The sequence below is a fragment of the Bison bison genome, unplaced genomic scaffold (genome assembly GCF_000754665.1).
Source record: "Bison bison bison isolate TAMUID 2011002044 unplaced genomic scaffold, Bison_UMD1.0 scf7180017864324, whole genome shotgun sequence".
Classification (NCBI taxonomy): domain Eukaryota; kingdom Metazoa; phylum Chordata; class Mammalia; order Artiodactyla; family Bovidae; genus Bison; species Bison bison.
Window position 1 is genome coordinate 3221250 of NW_011494896.1, and position 22839 is coordinate 3244088.

The 22839-nt window shown below is 37.9% G+C and overlaps 1 protein-coding gene across 1 annotated transcript in view; it reads left to right on the forward strand.

Moving 5' to 3' along the window:
* DLG2 (discs, large homolog 2 (Drosophila)) overlaps nt 1–22839 on the forward strand; it is a 2340373-nt gene that overhangs the window by 501694 nt on the left and 1815840 nt on the right. The window contains exon 5 of the mRNA XM_010853191.1: nt 15301–15375. Coding sequence (XP_010851493.1) covers nt 15301–15375 — 75 coding nt within the window. The remainder of the gene's footprint in view (nt 1–15300; nt 15376–22839) is intronic.

Consider the following 22839-nt stretch of genomic DNA (forward strand, 5'->3'; position numbering starts at 1 on the left):
GGGAATCTGACATTTAAGGATAAATTTCAAAGTACGATCACTAACTCAACAAGTCAGTTACCACTGTAGTGGCAAACTTTTATTACATAGTCATGGTAATGGGGATTTCCTCTGGGCTTTCATGAATCTTTCCCAGGTTAATAGGTGTTTATTGATGAGAAAAAGAGACCAGATATTTTAACCTTTTCTCGTGTACATTCAAAATTAGTACCAGATTTGAAATCCTATGAGAATATTCTCCCCCAAATACCTCTATTCCAATATTCCTGCATACACATATCCATTTCTTTGCATCTAAGTAATTCAGTTCTTGAACTAAACTTTCAGAAGACACCAGGTTTTGTGAAAAAGTGGTTTGACAGTAAATGAATAAATTCTTAGAATTTAGAGTTCTATTTACCCATTAAGTAATCTTAAGTCAAAAGTTCTAGGAAAACCACCATTCTTTGGAGCCCTCTGAGCATAAATCATTCTCCCACTCTATTATCTGCTCATTGAATGGTGTGCTCCTTTCTCAGTTGTTATGGTTAGATAAATGCAAGTTGTTCTATCCTACCACAATGCCATTTCCCAGTTGTCATCATTAGAAAAGTGGGAATTGATCTTGGTTTTTATTTTCCCCTAAATTTCAATCTATCCCAATTCCCATTCATTCTTCCTACCTTGCCCCTCCTTTTACCCCTCTACATTTTTTTACACTGTTAACTGGGACCTTCCTTACAAAATAAAAATACATGCACACACATACCTGTGTGTATACTTTGTATATATGTTGCAATTCTGGTTAATACCCTTCAGGAGTTCCCAGTACCCTGCTGCTGCTGCTGCTGCTGCGTCACTTCAGTCATGTCTGACTGTGTGACCGCATAGACAGCAGCCTACCAGGCTCCCCTGTCCCTGGGATTCTCCAGGCAAGAACACTAGAGTGGGTTGCCATTTCCTTCTCCAATGCATGAAAGTGAGAAGTGAAAGTGAAGTCACTCACTCATGTCCAACTCTTTGCGACCCCATGGACTGCAGCCTACCAGGCTCCCCATCCATGGGATTTTCCAGGCAAGAGTTCTGGAGTGGGTTGCCATTGCCTTCTCCCCCAGTACCCTACTTCTTTGTTATTCAAAGTGTGGTCTGTTGACCAATTTCAATGGCATCCTTTCAGAGCTTGTTGGAAATGCAGAATCTTGAGTCCCTTGCTAGAACTACTGAGTCAGAACTTGTGTTTTAGCAAGATAACTAGATGATTTGTATACTCAGTTGCTTTTGCACCCTTGGATTTAAGAATTGGCTTATTGGATAAAGTTTACTAGCTTAACCTCATATACATGGGCCTCTTTCCTCTGGCCCTTGTCTAACTTTCCTGTCTCTGATCCCATCACTCTTCATGCCTTAGATTTAACTGTAGTCAATTATATTTAGTTCCCCAAACAATCTGAATTCTATTCTGTTTCTATATACCTGCTTTTCTTTTTGTCTAGAATGCCTTTCAACTCTCTAGCCTATGGTTTCTTAATAAGCTTTTTTTAACCTTTAAGACTCAACTCAAATGCAGATTTCTCTGTAAATATCTTCCTTGATACTGTTCTCCTGAACTGAGCTAGTCAATCTTTGTGTCCTGAGTATGAGATCTGTGTCTGTGTGAAAGTGAAAGTCGCTCTGTCGTGTCTAGCTCTTTGACCAAGGACTGTATAGTCCATGGAATTCTCCAGGACAGAATACTGGAGCAGATAGCCTTTCCCTTCTCCAGGGGATCTTCCCAACACAGGGATCAAACCCAGGTCTCCCACACTGCAGGCGTATTCTTTGCCAGCTGAACCACAAGGGAAGCCCCTATCTGAGTAATAGTCATCATCCAGGACAATCAGTTTTCACACGTGCCTATCTCTTGCTAAAATGTGATGTCTTTGAAGGTGATGGGGAAGTTATTAGTCAGGTTGATAGCCACTGATCTAGTATGGTGCTGACAGGTATACTGTGAGTGTTGATTGATTCTTTCATGTAACAGACATTTGGTAGACATTGCTGACTAAGTAAATGAACTAGGAAGGAAGTGGATGGAAGCACTTCCTTCCTACAACTTATACATACACATATGTGTATGTTTATATAGCATGTACTTCACAAGAAATACTGGTGAAAGGTATCTTTGTATTCTGATCAATAGAATGTTCAGTTGACAGGTGATTGGTGAACTTCTCTGTGAATGATTGCCAGACCTGAAATGATACTTGAAATGTCATTTTAGTACAAAAGAAATGGGATAAAAGAGGTAAAAGTCCTCACATGCTCCAAGAATAATGGCAACTGTATCACATCTCTGATAAAGCAGCTTAAATGAGCATCATTTAAACCTTTAAGTGTCAAATTTAAAATACTTGTAGGTCAGTAGCACATTTGTGTTAATATTACATAAAAGCTAAAGCAGCCAGATCAGATTTTCAGTTTGATAAAAAAAAAGGCCAACTTATATCTGTTTAGCTTCTCAGAGATTCTATATGATATGATACTTAACCTAGTTTTAGGGGAAATTATATTTAGTATTTATAATACATTTATACTAATAAAGGTCTAATAATTTTTAGATTATATAGTATATTTTAGTATAAAACATTACAATTTGTCTTAAAGTTGTACAATAGAAAATTTAAAAGTGGCTTTATTGTCCTAAATCACTTGGTCATAAAAAAATTGAAGAAATAATAAAAGTTGTTTTTTTCCCCCCCAAAGCAGGATGCATTAGATTGCATTCAGCTTTCAGGGTACAAACTTGTCTAGGAACGGAAAGTAAGTTCACAGCACTTCTGCCTTTTTTTTTTTTAGCATTGCTTTGCATTTTAGAGAACAAAATGTATCAGTACCATTGAATGGTTTTACCCCAAGTAGCCTCTAAAAGGAACTTAAAAAAACATAATAATGATTACTGCTTGGAATTTATCCAACAAACTATAAAGATGACATCAGCACTATGCAAACAGAGCCCCAAATAGGTATTCTGTTATTTTGTGGTTGAGATAGGAGTTAAAATTTTTAGTCATTTTCAAATATGTTCTTAAATTATTCTGAAAACCCTAGACAGAAATGCCTCAGAATAATCAAATATATTACTTTTCCATGTAGCAATAAAGGTGACAACAGAGATTCTCCCTGAAGACCACTTGCACATATTTTTTAAAATTCCAAAAGTCAATTTTAAAGATACAAGTCATATCATTTATTACCCATATCAGCAAGAATTGTTTTGGTCCATAAGACACAATTGAAATAATAGTATTAAAACAAAATTTACCTCTCCTATAGTTCATACTTTTACAAAGAGATATATAATTTATCACATTGTATTTATGGTATCTCCAAAAAATTACTTATTTGAAAATATAGTTCTAAATAGAAAATGTGAAGAGGAGTTAGAGATTTTCTTGCTAATAAAAAGTACTTGAAAATCCTTTGCTAAAGACACCATAAATGAAAACATACTTTTAGGAAAAAAAAAAAAAAGAAATTCTCCCTCCCTGGTCTTTGTTATGACTCCTCTAGGATTTCAAGCTATAGTGCTTTCTTGCTAGTCCTTTAAAATAAAACTGTCCTGAATTAACACACATGTAATTTGCTTAGCAATCTGAAGTTCTATTTAAATCGAGGACAGGTCTAATTGTTAGTTCTTCCTGGCTGACTGCTTGATGTTGGCTATGGTGCCTGATCTACAAAAGCCTGAACATTCTTTCATTGATTAACATTTGTCCAAAAACATATATTCATAGGTGTCAGAAAGACAAGGCACATACAAAAATAATATCCATCTACCCCCCTTATCTTTGTGTTAGGCTTTGGCAGAATTTTTAATATCTGAGAAAAACCTCTGACAAGAGAGAAGTAGCTACATTTAAAGTGATGGCATTCTGTGTGTACTTTTCATAAAACACTGTCCAATATAAATGCAATTTTTGGAAACTCAAGAAGATTATAAGAACAAATTGATATGAACTGCATACTTAATAGGTTATAATTATGTCTTATCAAAAGCTCAACTTTTTAAATCCTTTATTCTTTAGAAATATGGTAATTGTCCCCTTTCCTGTGTAGTTAATTATAAATTTCAGGAAGAATTAAGTCAGCTAAAACTCTTCACTGTTTTTTCTTTGTCTCTATGGTAGCAGTGAAAATAGAAATGAATTGCTTTGATCTTGTTTCTGAATGGCATTTCTTTCCTCAAAGGATGGGCCTTATTTGGCAGACCTGAGATTTTAGATATTTTTCATTAGCTGTTTATTCAAACGAGGTGTTTTTTACAGATGAATTTTAAAATGTGTCAGGAAGAAAAATGTAGCTTATTTTAAAAATCACAGGCTTTGTTTCCACAGGAGTTTGTAGTTTATGATATAATAGATCTACCAATGAAAAGTATTCATTGACTATGGTAGTAGATAATGTTCAAAGTTTCTTTCTTGCAAGGAGAAAACTACAATTGTAGTTCATTTCGCTTGTCTCATCTTATTATGTCAGTAGGATGCAGTGACAGCATGCAAATATCAATGTCATTTAAAGTACTTTACAAGACTGTATTTTTAATCTCGTGTTTAGAAGCTTAAATTACTCTATTGAATCTAACTACGTAGGAATAATTCAACTTTGGAGATTTCTAGAGCTTCAGGGATTATCAGAAGATGCTTCCACAAAATTCTGTAATATAATATATTTCTTAGAAATATTTACAGACCAATTATTTCAAATATGTGATTCCAGACTGCAGAGTCAATTCTAGCTCCCAAATTTAGTCATCCTAAAACTGTTGCAGTATTTCAGATGTTCTTTCCAACTTAAATTGAAAACTTAGATTTAAAATTCCTGATGTGTGTAAAGTACTTTTGTATAAGCGAAAGACCTGGGTTTGGTCCCTGGGTTGGGAAAATACCCTGGAGAAGGGAAAGGCTACCCACTCTAGTATTCTGGCCTATAGAATTCCATGGGCAGTCCATGCGGTCGCAAAGACTCAGACACAACTGAGCAACTTTCACTTTCATAGTTTTTCTCATTTAATTTTCATAGTGAACATGTGAGATTTGTGAGATGCATACTATTTTATACTTGGGGTGAGAAAATAGGTTTAGAGAAGCCAAGTGGGATAGGGGGAAAATCTCTGTTTAATAAGTATTAATCTTATTAACTTATATGTCTCTAATTAATAAATATATTTTATTATATAAATAAATACACTTCTGATTAGAATGTATATTGGACCCTGGGTTAAATATATTCCATTATTATTTTATATAATCCTAATAATAATCCTTTAAACTGGGTATTATTCTCTCCACTTTATGGATGAGAAAACTGAAATTCACAGAGTCTAAGAAACTTATTCACAGAGCTAAAAAGTGACAGATTTAGCATTCTAAATATGGATTCTAAAACCTTGGATTCCTCATTGTTTTAAACGCTTTCTTCCACTGCTTTTCAGGATAAGTAATTTAGTATTAGAATGAACTAACAACTCACTTCAAGTACCTGGCATCTAATAGTACTCAATAAATATTATTTTATTATAGACCTGGGAAATGCCTTCTTCCAGGGCCCTCTCTCCATTGATGCCATAAAATAAGTTCCAACAGTGACACTCATATATGATAAATATTCAAATGTGGTCTGCTTTGAACATTCAGAGCTTATATAACTCATCATAGTTAATTTATCCAGGTAGCCAAATGATTAGAAAAGATTTTAACGTGACATATTTCATCCTCTTATGTACTGGTTAGCACCTCTGCTAACCCAGGCAAATGCCTGCTTGGAGAGTCACAAGAGATTTTGGAAAACGTGATCATGACTCAGCATTGCCATCACTGTCTCCTGAAAAACTCTCTCTCTCAGCATTCAGCATCCTTTGGAGAATGGGTCAGCAGCATTTTTCTCATTTGCAGAAGAGCTGAATGCATGATTTCCCAGCACAATGTTAATCTTACTAAGGATTTCTTAAGAAACTAGTTAGGCCAACTCATTTTAAACATCTTTGACACCTGAGAAAATATTAATGAAAGGAAGTGAGTACAAAGATAAGCCCAGGAAGGGATAAAGTTGAATATTGAGGAATTAAGCCCCAAATTTAATGACAAATGTTAATGCTGACCATGAGCGGGTTTATTATCTGTAGTAGATATCTTGAACAAGCAGGATGTAGTACTAGAAATCTTCTTATTTGGGCTCTCTCTTGTTACTTTAAAACTTCTTAAATCAGGGTAGAGTTGATGAATGATATTGTGTATTATATGTGTACAATATAGTCATTCACAATTTTTAAAGATTATACTCTGCTTACTGTTTTTATACAATATTATCTGTATTTTCTGTATTGTACAATATATCCTTGTAGCTTATTTTATACAAAATTGTTTATTTAAAGCTTCTTAGTGTCAGTGATCCCTACTTTGCTGTCTTGATGAAAACTCAAGCAGTCCATGACTTTCCAGGTACTTGCAAAGAATTAAAGTCCTACAGCCACTTAAAATCACAAATACAGCCTCAATTAAGTAATTAAAATTGTCCAGTCTCAAATAGTAATCAGAACTCTGAACACTTTTCCTGATTAAATATTCTCTTTTTCTTACTATGGGGTCTTCAGATAGAGTGTCTGCTTTGGGGTAATGCTATAGGTAGGGCTAGGTATTTTTTTTTTTTTTCTTCTTTCTCATTTGCTAGTTGGTTGTTGATCCCTCCAGATTTGAAGTACGGTAGGGAAATTTAAAAAAAGGAGAGTGGAAAGTTATTACCCTGGGATTGTCATATTTTTTGCTCTCTGAGCCTGACATCATCATAATGATAATAACAAAAACAAAGAAAATAGCTGACGCTTATGTAATGTTGATTATGTCTAGAAATAATTCTAAGCACTTGTATTAATTCTTTTAATCGTCATAACTGAGACAAGAGAGTTTAGTAATAGACCCTGGGTCATCACTGTTGTTGGTCTTAGGGAGTTTCTCTTTCTGGGCCTGCCCAAATTTCCTGTGGGGCTACCCTGGTGGCTTACTGGTAAAGAATCTGCCCACCAATGCCAGGAGACACAAGTTTTGTCCCTGGGGCAGGAAGATGCCCTGGAGAAGGAAATGGTGACCCACTCCAGTATTCCTGAGTGTGAAGTCCCATGGACAGAGGAGCTTGGCAAGCTGTAGTTCATGGGTGGCAAAGCATCTTTATGGCATATTAGGAAACTAATTGGATGAAAATCTTTATTTCTTTAAGTACAATTATTTATATACATATGTGTATACACAAATATGTATGTATGGATGAATGTATACATACACATTATATAGCTGCAATGATTTGAAGTTATCCCAAAGAGTTGTGTTTTTCCCCCAATTTTTTGAAATTTATGTAACTATACTAAAGCATATATTACTCAGTTCAGTTCACTTGTTCAGGTGTGTCCGACTCTTTGCGACCCCATGAATTGCAGCACGCAAGGCCTCCCTGTCCATCACCAACTCCCGGAGTTCACCCAAACTCATGTGCATCGAGTCGGTGACGCCATCCAGCTATCTCATCCTCTGTCATCCCCTTCATTCTCCTCCTGCCCCCAATCCTTCCCAGCATCAGAGTCTTTTCCAATGAGTTCACTCTTCGCATGAGGTGGCCAAAATATTGGAGTTTCAGCTTCAGCATCAGTCCTTTCAACGAACACCCGGGACTGGTCTCCTTTAGGATGGACTGGTTGGATCTCCTTGCAGTCCAAGGGACTCTCAAGAGTCTTCTCCAACACCACATTTCAAAAGCATCAATTTTTCGGTGCTCAGCTTTCTTCACAGTCCAACTCTCACATCGATACATGACCACTGGAAAAACCATAGCCTTGACTAGATGGACCTTTGTTGGCAAAGTAATATCTCTGCTTTTTAATATGCTATCTAGGTTGGTCATAACTTTTTAATATGCTATCTAGGTTGGTCATAACTTTCCTTCCAAGGAGTAAGCATCTTTTAATTTCATGGCTGCAGTCACCATCTGCAGTGATTTTGGAGCCCCCGAAAATAAAGTCTGACACTGTTTCCACTGTTTCCCCCATCTATTTCCATGAAGTGATGGGACCAGATGCCATGATCTTCGTTTTCTGAATGTTGAGCTTTAAGCCAACTTTTTCACTCTCCTCTTTTCACTTTCCAATACAAGAGGCTTTTTAGTTCCTCTTCACTTTCTGCCATAAGGGTGGTGTCATCTGCATATCTGAGGTTATTGATATTTCTCCTGGCAATCTTGATTCCAGCTTGTGCTTCTTCCAGCCCAGCGTTTCTCATGATGTATTCTGCATATAAGTTAAATAAGCAGGGTGACAATATACAGCCTTGATGTACTCCTTTTCCTGTTTGGAACCAGTCTGTTTTTCCATGTCCAGTTCTAACTGTTGCTTCCTGACCTGCATACAGATTTCTCAAGGGGCAGGTCAGGTGGTCTGGTATTCCCATCTCTTTCAGAATTTTCCACAGTTTATTGTGATCCACACACTCAAAGGCTTTGGCATAGTCAATAAAGCAGGAATAGATGTTTTTCTGGAACTCTCTTGCTTTTTCCATGATCCAGTGGATATTGGCAATTTGATCTCTGGTTCCTCTGCCTTTCCTAAAACCAGCTTGAACATCTGGAAGTTCACGGTTCACGTATTGCTGAAGCCTGGCTTGGAGAATTTGAGCATTACTTTACTAGCGTGTGAGATGAGTGCAATTGTGTGGTAGTTTGAGCATTCTTTGGCATTGCCTTTCTTTGGGATTGGAATGAAAACTGGCCTTTTCCAGTCCTGTGGCCACTCCTGAGTTTCCCAAATTTGCTGGCATATTGAGTGCAGCACTAGTCAGCAAATGTGTTTTCTAGTAATTTTCAGTTCAGTTCAGTTCAGTCATTCAGTCATGTCCAACTCTTTGCGACCCCATGAATCGCAGCATGCCAGGCCTCCCTGTCCATCACCAACTCCCGGAGTTCACTCAAGCTCATGTCCATTGAGTTGGTAATGCCATCCAGCCATCTCATCCTCTGTCGTCCCCTTTTCCTCCTGCCCCCAATCCCTCCCAGCATCAGTCTTTTCCAGTGAGTCAACTCTTCACATGAGGTGGCCAAAGTACTGGAGTTTCAGCTTTAGCATCATTCCTTCCAAAGAACACCCAGGGCTGATCTCCTTTAGAATGGACTAAGCATTAATTCTTAAATAATGATGTTTACAATAATTCATCCTTTAAATGTAATTATTCCTTACATTTATACCATACTTTACATCTCACAATGTATTTGGAAATACAGTAGTACAGTCATTTTAGTTCTGCCATGGCACTTAATTTTGCCCCTTGGAAACATCATGTTTTAATCTCTTTTTCTTTATCTGTCAAACACCTGAGAGTTTCGGAAAAGATGGGAAAGATACCTTATGTGCTTTTCCAGAGACCAAACTCAGGATAACCTCTTGAGTTTTTGTTTGTTTTTATAGGATCAAGCCTGGATCCCTCTAGGTCCACTCTGTGGCAGGACTCCCTGCTGTCCATAAGCTGTGAAGTAGAAATAAACCAGGGGAATGGCTAAAGTCTGCTTTCCCTGTAGCATAGAATCATACTTGCCCTCATTCCAAGGTTTCTGTGACCCAAAATTAAGGGGTTTCCTCACCAAGTCCAAGGACACCTTGGTTCACTATCAGCTGGTGCATGGCATCCCTTTTCCTGGAAGGCCCTCTACTCATCCTTTCACTCCTAAAATCTTCACTAGAAAAATGAAGTATCTTCTCTATAAAGCCATACCTGACTCAGTCAGTCACAGTTCAGGAGTCTAGCCTTTGGCCTCAGTTTCTCTGCACCATTTTTCAGGGTCCTTGCTCATCCCTTACTCTTGATCCTAAAAATGGATGAGATACATCTTTTTCCTCTGTCCATGTCACTTTTTATTTATATCATATGGTATACCATATACCAGCTTTCATTATATAATAATTTCATGATTATTAGTGGCCCTTTTTCTTCAATTGAGAACTTCTCTAGACATAGACTGAGTCTTGATATATCCTTATTTCTAAATAATACAATAACTAATTTATAATGAATATTTGTTGACTAAATGAATAAATGAATGAGTGCTCCTAGTTTTTAATCCTGTTTTAAAAGTAACATGTTGCATTATATCTCCTAAAATATTGGGTGCATTTTAAGAGAGGATTTAAATTTTAATATCTCTAAATTCTGTTATCTCTATATATACCAAGCATGTATGAGAAATGAGTGGCTGAGTAAATAAGTGAAGAATATGTATATAGTACTATTATATGACGCTTCTGAACACAGGAAAAAATTCTATGATTATGAGAATCATTTTATTATGAATAGAACAACAGAGGTTTTTAGTTTTTTTCTCTGCTTTTAGAAGAACATGCTGTTTTGAATGAAGCATTTAGGTCAAAATTTTATTTGGGTATATCAATTCTTATTCTACCACACACAAACTTGTTCTGAGAATTAAATGACTAAAACGTCACTTTGTTGTTGTTTAGTTGCTCAGTTGTGTCCAACTCTTTTTGCGACCCAATGGACTGTTGCCCACCGGGCTTTTCTGTCCATGTGATTTCCCAGGCAAGAATACTGGAGTGGGTTGCCCTTTGGTTCTCCAGGGGATCTTCCTGACGCAGGGATCAGATCTTCATCGGCAGGAGAATTCTTTACCACTGGGGAAGCCCATAGAGGCACTTCAGTTCAGTAGCTCAGTCGTGTCCAACTCTTTGCGACACCATGAACCACAGCATGCCAGGCCTCCTGTCCATCACCAACTCCCAGAGTTTACCCTAACTCATGTCCATTGAGTCAGTGATGCCATCCAACCATCGCATCCTCTGTCGTCCCCCTTTCCTCCCACCCTCAATCTTTCCCAGCATCAGTCTTTTCAAATGAGTCAGCTCTTCACATCAGGTGGCCAAAGTATTGGAGTTTCAGCTTCAACATCAGTCCTTCCAGTGAATGCCCAGGACTGATCTAAACTCCAAAACACTGTAACAAATGTAAGCCTCTGATACACAAAAAATTTCTACTCTCTCTGGGGATGGAATGGGTTGAGTGAAAAATCTTTATAGCATTTTCTTGAAATTCTTTGTGGTTAGATATTTATATAATCAATCTGAGATGTAATTGTCCAGCATATTTGGCTCATTTGCTCAGGATATTCTGGAATGAAATATGTCAAGATAATTAAAGTCAGAAAAAGACAACCAATGAAGATGAGAGAGCTGGAGACAGCATAATATTTTAAAAAGACCAAAACTCAATAGATAGTTTTGCTCTTAAGAAAACATGTTTTTCAGAGTTAGCTTTTCAAATCCCTAAATTCTGGTCAAGTCATATATCAACAGTCTAGAGGCATAAATATTCAGTGTCGATGGATGAGAGGGAGAAGGGAAAGTGAAATCTGTCTTTAGGGTAATTTGTCACCAACTTCTACCTTAAACTCTAACTTGGAGAGAAACTGGCCATTGAGGGAATTCTAATGTTTCCTCTTGATTTTTGACCTAAGAAATTAACTTAAAAATAGACTAGAGAGTGTCCTTTCCCCTAGTATTTATACTGATTCTTGCTGGCCTTCTAAGGGCTGTGCTGTGCTTAGTCGCACAGTCGTGTCTGACTCTTTATGACTGTAGCCTGCCAGGCTCCTCTGTCCCCAGGCTCCTTTGCCTGGGGATTCTCCAGGCAAAAATACTGGAGTGGGTTGCCATGCCCTCCTCCAGGGAATCTTCCCAACCCAGTTATCACACCCAGGTCTCCCACATAGCAGGTGGATTCTTTACCTTCTGCGCCACCAGGGAAGCCCATAGCCAATAACCCCAAACTCTGTTTTGTTTCCTGCATTAAATATTAGAGAGAAAATACTAAAGATGGAGAAGAAAAAGAGAATTTTTAACCTTTTTCTTCCCTAGCTGTGACGGTTCCCTTGACCCATGTTAGATTCTGTCTTCTTTAGAAGTAGAATAAAGGGGTAGGTAAAACCTGAGGTTGGGGTTTTCAGTAAGGACGCTGAATGGAAAACTCTTGTGAGAGTGTTTGGTCCAGTAGCTCTTAACCTTTATTATCATGCAAACTCACAGAGAAGTAACCACATCCTGTGCTAACAGTGGATCAGAATGATAGGGATCCTCAACTGAGGATGTGCCTCTTTGGAGGAGGAAACAGATTAGATTATTGGGAGGAATATAGGTGGCTATGTGCTTCTCCAGTGGCTCAGCTGTAAAGAACTCCCTGCCTGCAATGCAAGAGACCAGGCTTTGATCCTTGGGTTGGGAAGATTCCTGGAGAAGGGGATGGCAACCCGCTCCAGTATTCTTGCCTGGAGAATCCATGGACAGAGGAGCCTAGCAGGCTGCAGTCCATAGGGTCACAGAGTCAGACAGGACTGAAGTGACTGAGCACACATGCGGCACTCACATGGGTAGATATAGGAGTGGATCAAATAAAATCCTCTCAGATTATAAGTGAGAAAAATGAGGTTTGAAGTGTTAAAGTAACTTTCCCAAAGTTCCACAAATAGATTCATGGAGACACTAATGAAATCTAAGATCCCAACTTCTATTCCAATCTTTTTTTTTCTAGTCACACACTGTAGATTACAAAATAATATATATTTTCATAGCATCTGTCTTCAGTAGGCCTTTTTATGTTATCTGTCCCTGTGTGATCATATTGTTAATTTTCGTAATTAAAGCACCAATTAAAAATATGATCACATATTGTGTGTGATCATATTGTTAATTTTCATGGTTAAAACACCAATGGGCTTCCCTGGTGGTTCAGTCGTTAAAGAAACCTGCAATGGAAGAGACCCAGGTTTGATCCCTGGGTTAGGAAGATCCCCTGGAGATGGGAATGGCAACCCACTCCAGTATTCTTGCCTGGAGAAGCCCATGGACAGAGGAGCCTGGTGGACTGCAGTAGCCCATGGGGTCGCAGAGAGTTGGACACTTTCACTTTCAAAACAGCAATGAGAAGGCCTTAATATCTGAAACTCAGGTAATAGTGAGACAAGAAACTCCGAGAGAGTTCTGTCTTTCTTTACTCCATAGTATATATCCATAGAAGTTTAAACACTCCTTATTTATGCCCCCCATCACATTTTATGAGTACTCATATTCCTACATCTAAGCACAGCTCACTTATTTATTAAATTTTGCCTCTTTACCATGTGCTCCATAAAAATATACATTATCTAGATATAAAAAGAGCTTATTATTACTACTATTACTACTAATAACTATTATGAATTACTACAAAAGACACATTCTTCACCACTAACATTATTTGATATGATTTCTCATAATTAGAAATAATAGCTAGCATTTTAATAATGCTTTCACATTTCAAAAAGCTTATCTTTATATGTAGGTAAATTATATTTATCTGACTTATCCTATCAGAAAAGAAAAATAAAATTGTCCTTTTACTTTGCATGTCCTTTTTCATAAAGTCCTTGCAAATTGTGATAGTTATCTGAAGCAAATCTTTATCATCTGAGAGCAGTCCTATGGATTTGTATATGCTGAGTCACTCAGTCATGTCTGATTCTGTGACCCCATTGACTGTAGCCCACTGGGTTCCTCTGTCCATGGAATTTTCCAGACAAGAATACTGGAGTGGATTAGCCGTTTCCTTGTTTAGGGGATCTTCCCGACCCAGGGATTGAACCTGCATCTTCTGCACTGGCAGGAGTATTCTTTACCAATGAGCCACCTGGAGAGCCCTGTGAATTAGGCAAGATACTAATTCTGTTTTACGGATGTGACTACCAGACTCACAGCACCTCCTGGCAGCAGGCACGTGGTAGAGCTTAGCTTGAAATTGTGGTCACCTGACACCAGTCCAGGGCACCTTATATACCCTGTTGGTACTTTATGTCATATTTTGATTTAAACAAGAATACTGAGCCTGGAGACTGATGATCTAAGTGTATTTTATGGTGACTTTATCAATAATCACTCAAACAGCATTTCAGAATTTAGTGATGCCTTAAAAATAAATCACCTAAATAAAGGTTGCTCTGAAAAGCTTACAAATCACAAAATAAGATTCTTAGCACAAGTACTGAATCCAATACTTTGTTCCAGTTAAATTAGACATGTTAGGATCATTGATAAGATGAAATCATGTTAGTTGATGACATGTCTTAAGCTCCATTAAACAGAAAATGAAAATACGAGCTTCTCATAGAAGGAGCATGCATGGGCTGCAGAGTCAGTCAGATTTTTGCTACAGTCTCAGTAATGCTGCTTTCCTGTAGGATAAATTATAGATGAGTTTTTTACCCTCTGTGAGCCTCAGTTTTCTCTTCTGTCAAATGGGCATAACAATACTTCTGTCCATATTTGTTTTAGCAATGAGTGATAAAATACTGAATCCAGAATAATCTTTAGCATATTTAGTAATTCAGTAAATCACATCTGTGGTTTATATGATTATTGCTAATATTGTTAGTAATGTTTATGTATTATACTTGAGTGTGCAATAAAATAAGAGATAAAAAAGTTTTGTTGTAATCATTTCCTCCCCTTTTAGCACTAATCAGAGCTCTTATTACAGGATGGAGCTGTATTGCTGGTTAAAAGAAAGCACTTCATTTTCTCTAAAAGGCCAATTAGCATTGAATTTATAGGAGTTACAACAAAAGAATAGGTTAGCCTGAGACATTTCTTATGTATCTCATAAGTGAAATATCTCTTATATGAAAAGTACTGCCTGGCAAATGGTTTAGAATGTTAAATCTCTGTGCTCCTGGTTTCAATTCTTTGCACCTCAGTCTCTGATCTGACAAGAAAGGCCTCTAAAATCTATCTTGTCCAACTTTACTTTCTCTGGTTCTATGAAATGCCCTAGAGAGATCTTCACTACTAGTTCACAGTCTGGAAGGGGAGATAAGTAAACACATCTTTCTGTTACTTGGCTCAAGTGGTCTCACAGGGATACAGGATGTATCAGGGTCCTCGGGGAACCCAGAGGAGAGACCAGGTCTGCCTCTGGCTTTGGAGGCTTCTCAGATGGTTCCTACCGGGATCTGAAAAACCAGCTGCTGAGAAAGCCTGATTCCAAAACCCCAGGATTTATAGTAATACAACAAAGCAAAGAATAGTTTCTTTGGCCTTGGTAAGAGTAGAAATAACATACCTCATTTCTTTCAGCACTGCACCAAAAAATCATCCTCAAAGATTTCTCCTGTACTTGTAAATATGGCAATAAATACGTTGATGATAAACCTATCAATGGCGTATATTGCTGCACATAGTATATAGAACATAATATCAGTTTTATTTATTTGCAGCAAAACCAAGGCAAGTGTCCAGCCCAGAACTGTTCGGTGGAAGGTCCTGCTTGGATGCCTGTTCACCACTGTACTGTAAGTTACTTGGATTATTCTAAGATTGGCCAGGTTAAGAGATAATTATTTTTATATTTTGGAACAACCTTCATGGAATGTGCTAGAATTAACACTCTGAAATTCTAGAGTTCAGCAGACCTTTTGAAAGGAGAAAGAATGTCTCCTCAGAACGCTCTTCATTGTAAGAAACACCTGTGATCAGGGATTCTATGTATTTATTTTTGGAGTGAAAGCAAATTGCAAAGGATTTGTCTAAATGGATTATTGATGGTTTACAATTGAATAGTCTTTGAAATGAATATATTTGCCCATTTATTTTTCTCAGTAGCTGCATATTCATGAATACTTGATTTTAGATGCCTTAGAGAAAGATTCTTTCTCTTCTTCCATTCTTGTGTTGACTGTTTAATAGTGATGAGTACACGGATTTGCAATTTTCAACTCTTCGTGTTATAATAATAGACTCTGCATTTGTGTGAAATCTTCCATCACAGAATTTTCAAGTGCCTTAGAAACAAACAGGTACTATGTCATTATTCCTGTGTAGCAAATGGAAGACTTAAATGCAGAGGAACTAAGAACAGTGCACGAATTCTAAGTCTGGGAATAGATTCTGGACACCCTGATTGTCCTTTCGTGAACTCACTCTGCTAAGCTGTGCTCTGAATAAGTGAAGAAAGTGACTGATTCATATGATTCTCTCTTATACATACATTGCCCGATAGAAAGGACAGTGGTTCCTCTGGGAACTGTGTGTGCTGTAACTGACAGTTTGCAAGTCATGAAATAATTTGTGTGTGATGAGGACAAAAAGTTCAAAGGTTCCTTTTGAGACATTCCCCTCGTTTGACCCACCTTGCAGGCAGTGTAAAGTGATATGTGGAACTCTTTAATAAATACCCTCATCTTTTGTTGAGGTACAGGCTTCTGAAAGGCGCAGCTGAACTATCATAGCATGACTGATGGCTGTGTTAAAAGGCAGTAGGTCTGAGGGAGCCTGTTTCTCACAGATCGTGTGAGAAAGCGGAAGCTTGTCTCTGTCTTTTGTTTATCTGTGGAAGATGAGATGGTGGGGTAAGCTTTAATGAAGGAGAGACGATGGTGGTAAATTTTGGAGGCATTTTGGCAGTGTGGAAGCAGCTGAGACTTGCTCGAGACTCGGAGAATAAAAATGTCACACTTTTGTGAGCAGATGGTCAGAAGGGAGTGTATGCTTAGGGACTCTGCTGATGCCAGAGAAAGATGAGCTTTAATAATTCTATTTCTTCATCAATCACTGCTTTTATTGTATCCCTATGATAGTATTTCACAATTGCTGATTTATATGTCTGTTTCTCCAAGGAAATCATGTACTCTTCAGGGTCCTAGTATACCTACATCTAGGTAAATCCCTGAGTTCATGGTAGGAGCTCTGTGAGTGTAGATTTAATAAACGCATCTTCAACCTGTTGATTTCCTCTTTATAATATAAGCTTTAGTAAATTTTTTACAGCCCTCATATTTCTTGCTGAAGAAGAATAAATATATATTTTACTTTCTTAGGTGGTTTCCATTTCTGACCTTCAGGTGTCCTGTTATACTTTTTCCTTCAGAGTGTGTGTTTTGAGGAATTTTGTTCTCATACTAAACAAAATTTTGTCATTTGATTCAGCTGTGCCAGGCACTGTGGCAATTGCTAAAGATGAAAGATAAGATAGTGATTGCATTTTATCCAGTTAATAGCTGATCCTCCAGAATACTGATAATTCCAGCTCCAAATAAAATAAATTTGACATTATAGTTATTTTGTATAGTCTTACTGCAGGAAAGTCCATTATTAGAATTCTGTGTCTTATGGTTTAACAAAACAGTTGAGCCTTCATTATTGCCTTGGGGTTGGACCATTGAGGATCTGAGAATCCCAGATTGTCTTCCTGCTGTAGGACACTAAAGATCAAATATGGGGATGACTACATTTAAGATCCTTCCTGAAGATCACAAGTGTGAAGGGCCAACATTGAAATCTGATGTTCAGTTCTATGGTTAGGTGAGGGCATCAAAAAGATGTTTCTTCTTGCTCCTGCTTTAGAATTGGGAGCTACTGTTTACATGGATTTCCTTTGCCATTTACTTAAAAGTAATAATGAGCTGGCCAAGAGGTTCATTTGGATTTCTCCATATGATGTTACAGAAAAACTTTTTGGCCAAACCAATACCTCTCCTAGTGGGGCAGACACTTTCTGCAGGAATTGCGCAACCCATAATGATTCTACTTTCTCTGTTCAGTAACTCCTTTCTGCAAAGGTAGGCACCTCACAGCCATGTTTGGGTTCTCTGAGTCTATCTCGGGCCATGACTGACTGATCCAGAGCTAAATATTTGATTCTAGATGAGCCAGTTGGATTCTGTCTCCTGGGTATTTTAAATCTGTACCAGAGAGATATGAAACTGATAGCCATCAATATTGAATCATATGAATGACAATAGTTTGGGAAACAACCTGTGAACTTCAGTTGCTAAAATTCCTTGAGCTGCCAAGTATTTGCCCTTTGAGGTTTTGCTCCCTCAAATCTCTCTTTGATTTTGTGAAAAGGTCCCAATAATCTGCTGATAACCAGTAAGTTACTTTTTCCCATTAAGTTGTATACATTTTTTTTTTTTTTTGATAACCATAAACTATTCTGTACTGGGCTATAACTGATTAACGATGTGGTAGTTTCAGATGAACAGCAAAGGGATTCAGCCATACATGTTCATATGTCCATTCTCCCCCAAACCTGCCCCCCACCCCAATCCAGGCTGGCACATAACACTGAGCAGAGTTCCATGTTAGATTTTACTTTGTTTGTTTTGAGAAATTTATTGTTCTTTGATTTATTTGTAGCCAAAAAGTAAATAAAACTCCCTTAACTAGTATCCCCTGGTCAGCAACATTTATGGAGCTCCCGCTAGAGTTAAAGTTGATGTAATGAGTAGTAATCTCAGACAGAAAGAAGTACTCAGAATCGTGGGATTTTGATAATTTATAGTAGTCCATCCATTTCGGTATTTGGTTATATACAATAGGTGGGTACATAAAAATGAGCAAGGGATAATTTGGTAATGACTTAATCCACATTCTAAAGTGAAAAGTATGGATAGTTAACTATACAGTAGTGAAAAGCATCTTTACATAACAAAACTGTATAAGATATGTAAAGTAGTTCTGGTAGTAATTTTCATTTTCTCATCTCTCAAGAAATAGAGAAACTCTTAGTCTCCTGTGTTTAACAGAATGTCTTATTAGCCTCAAATCCCCCATGGGCTGAAGCAGGTTATAAATAAATGAATACATACTTGCATTCATAATAAATAGATAGTTTCTGTTATCTTTGTGCATTTTTAAAATTCACTTGATTCTTTCCTACATTTCTATCCCTATTGCCTCGTTCTTTCTTGGTGTTTTGTTCTGGGATGATTGTATCCTTATAATTGGGCTTCATTACTTTTTTCAGAACAGTCCTGATCTTTTGCCCTCAGTGTTCATTTGCCCTCAGGTTCATTTTAAATGCAGAGCTTTTGTCACTGGTTTTTCCAAGAAAATTTATCCCTCCAAATTGCTTTGCAGATGCTTAACAACAGCTACCTATTGCCTCAAAAATGACTTCTATTACGTCTTGCTCATTCTCTTCTAGGAGGCTCTCTTTTTTGGCACTCCACATGTCTGTAATAATGGGACCAAGAAGTATTTTTAAAGACTTTTCCTTTTAGATACAATTACAGTGTACAGATTGTGATTCAAGCTGGATAGAAAATTTACCTCCAGTAATTATACAGAAACCTGGACACATTTATAATTCCTGAATACTTGTAAGTGAAATATCTTTTATAGTGAGAAGTGTGACAGTTTTATTGTTTACTTAACTCTCCTTGTACGGCTGTATTAAACACTAGAATGATAGCCTTCCTCACCTCTGTACTTTAAATTTAGTTGGGTTGTATGCACATTGGTTTGTATGATCACAACTATGAACACAGTGGTTACCTGAACCCTGCCACTTATTGACAAATGAGAAGAGACCCATAGGTTCTGGGACTCAGGTGAAGACAGGCAGGTCTCTGAATCTGGAGTGAAATAGGCTAAGAATTAGTTTTTGGCTGTTGGAAATAAAGAACCTTTGACTTGACCAGCTGCTGCTGTTCAGGGCAGGTCTCTGGTCCACTCAGTTTGACTCTGGCCTATGCATGGGTTAGGTCACCTCGAGGAATGTCCCTAAACACAATCCTTAATTATTAACCATTACTCAGAAATGGCTGTAACATATTATTTTATTGATTGGACATGTGGTGTATCGATACATAGAATAATTGTGTGCTTGCACACCCCTTAATTCCTGGAAATTTAAAAAGAGTATCATGAGAGGAGTTTTGAAAAGCTAAGTTGAAAATAAAACCTCTGCTATTATGGAGCTTATCATGGATATCGTTATATCTACATATCTCTATTGTTATATAATATTCACCTATAAATAGATATGGGAAATATTTTCAAAAATCATTTAAGCATTTGCAAATATTAGAACACTGTACTCTGAATATATCAATTCTTATTTACTCATTCAAGAAGCACTTACTGAGCATAGTTTATAAGTTGTAACTGACCCTTCAATTCCCTGGGATAGAACGGGGAAAAATACATGCATATAATCATTATAATGGTAATACTTGCTATATAATGGTCTATAGTGCATGCTGAGTCAAAAAGTCATTTCCAACTCTTTCTGACCTCATGGATTATAGCCCACCAGACTCTTCTAGCCATGGGATTTTCCAGGCAAGAATCCTGGAGTGGTTTGCCATTTCGTTCTCCAGAGGATCTTCCTGACCCAGGGATTGAACCCTCATCTCCTGCATTGCAGGGGGATGCTCTACCACTGAACCACCTGGAAAGCCCATGGTCTGTAGAAAAAACTATAAATTCTCCAAATGGAGATTTACCTCAAGATGGATTTTAGAAGAGAGAAGGTGCAATATTTGATGATAGTTAAGTATAAAAGCTTTAGAACTGAATAAGATTTGTGTTGGGCTTCCCTGGTGTCTCAGATGGTAAAGAATCTGCCTGCAGTGGGGTCACCAAGAGTTAGACATGACTGAGCGACTCACTTTTGCTGTTTTCACTTCAAAGTTTGTGTTAAAATATGAATTCTGCCACTTGCTTGTCTTTATAACCTTGAACAATTTGCTTAATCTCTCTGAGTTTGCACCTGTAACAAGATATTTTGAGATTTACATGAGATAATGCATAGCAAGTGTTAATACACACCGGGCATATGGTAATTGGTTGAAAACTGGTAAAAGGAAAAAAAAAAAAGATAGGTCATTTTAGAAGAAAGTGATGGGGGATAAACTGGTGAGGAATCATCATTAACTGAGGGCTCTTTATTTAGGAGGGCTCTTTTTTCTGAAGGGCTTCCTTGGTGGTCCAGATAGTAAAGAATCCTCCTGTAATGCAGGAGACACGAGTTTGATACCTGGATTGGAAAGATTCCCTGGAGAAGGGAGTGGCTACCCCCTCCAGTATTCTTACCTGGAGAACTCCATGGACAGAGGAGACTAGCAGGTTACACTCTGTGGGGTCGCAAAGAGTCAGACACAACTGAGTGGCTAATACCTTCTTTTGAAAGGAATTCAGGCTGGGACATGAAGTTTCCATGAGTTAATACACAACTCTTTATGACTATAAAAAAAGAAATCTTGAAGCTCTTGGAGATAAACATTTGCCCTGTGACAGGAAAGAACTGATGATATGGAGTGTAATATTGAGATGTTTGTATTTTGAGAAATATAAAGCCATTTTTGAAGAGTGGGGCCAGATACTCTCTTTAATTTAGAAGCATATGAACAATTTCTCTACCATGCTTCTCTAGATTATGAAAGTAATTTTTCTGTTTTATGGGAAATCAATAAAAACAGACTTTCCTCTAAGAAACCAGAGGAGATGTTCTTTTAAAGTGTTAATTGTTTCAGCATGTTCTCCCAGTCCGCCTCCCATTACCCACAGTTGGATCATACGCTCTAATTGAAACCAGTTAATACAATGTGCATAAGCTCTGCTATACTAGTGTAAAGCTTTTATTCACTTTGTTTTGGTAGCTCCTCTCTTCCCCCTTTCTTTCCTCCACAGTTCTTTATGTGACTTCATTTTGTATACCTCCCAAGTAAATACACAGACCATGGCACTAAGAAATGTCCAACCCAGTCATAAAATAAAAAAATGTTGTGTCTGTTTTCTGAGTGTTTGCAGAAACACTCAGAACCTGCTGGCCAACTCTGCTGCTGGGAAATTTCACCCAGGATGGCTTAGATGGGTACTGTCTTACAAAGACTGGATGTGATTTTTATTTCTTAGGACAGGGATTTCATACTATCAGTGGTTAATTCCCTTACAGAACAAAAAGTTAGGATAAGATGATCACAGCTTTAAGAAAATTATGGAAAATTACAGAGTACAGAGCCTTAAATTGGTCTACACTGGGATTAGAGTGCATCTGGCCATAGGGGTGGTAGCCATGGAGTTAGAAAAGAATCCAGAGGGGAAATTATCTTAGAAAAATCACAATGCACTTTAAGAAATATCAGCTCTGTGCAACGGCTCTGATTCCAACTTGGTTGAAGTTAGGGCTTTGAATCAAGACAGTATGAGGAGGACTAGGCTGACACAATGGAGACATTCCTTTTCCTCCTCTCTTCTGGCCTTTACAGTACTTTCAGCTTATAAGTTTCCTCTCTGGGTTTGAAAGAGCCTTCTGGGAACTGCAGTTGTGGTTGTTGTTTAGTCGCTAAGTCAAGTCCAACCCCATGGACTGCAGCACACCAGGTTTCCCTGTTCTCAACTATCTCCCAGAGTTTGCCGAAGTTCATGTCCATTGAGTAGGTGATGCTATCTAACCATCTCATCCTCTGCCACTCTCTTCTCCTTTTGCCTTCAATCTTTGTTACACTGATCTTTGAAACATACTCAGAAAGGGAACCCATGGTATTTATGGGGTTGGGGGGGGCTGTTGGTTCATGCGAGAGAGGAAAGGGCATTTCCAGTGAGCACACATAAAAACTACACAGAGTAAAGAACAGAACACATGTAAACATGTACCCAGAATGCCTGTGCAGAGATGAAGGTTTCATGTCCTGAGGTTGCTGGCAAGATCTGAGAAGTTAAATAGAGGAATGGTATGTAACCATCTGGGAACAAAAGGCAGGCCCACAGTAAAACTGGAGCCAGCAAAGTTGGTGTCCCAAGCTTCCTCTTTCTGCACCTTTTAATATTTCCCTAGAATTCCCACTTTATCCAGCTTAGTTAATTTTCAGTCTGTTCAGTTCAGTCCTCAGTCATGTCTGACTCTTTGCGACCCCATGGACTGCAGCACACAAGGTCTCCCTGTCCATCATCAACTCCCAGAGTTTACTCAAAGTCATGTCCATTGAGTCAGTGATGCCATCCAACCATCTCATCCTCTGTCATCCCCT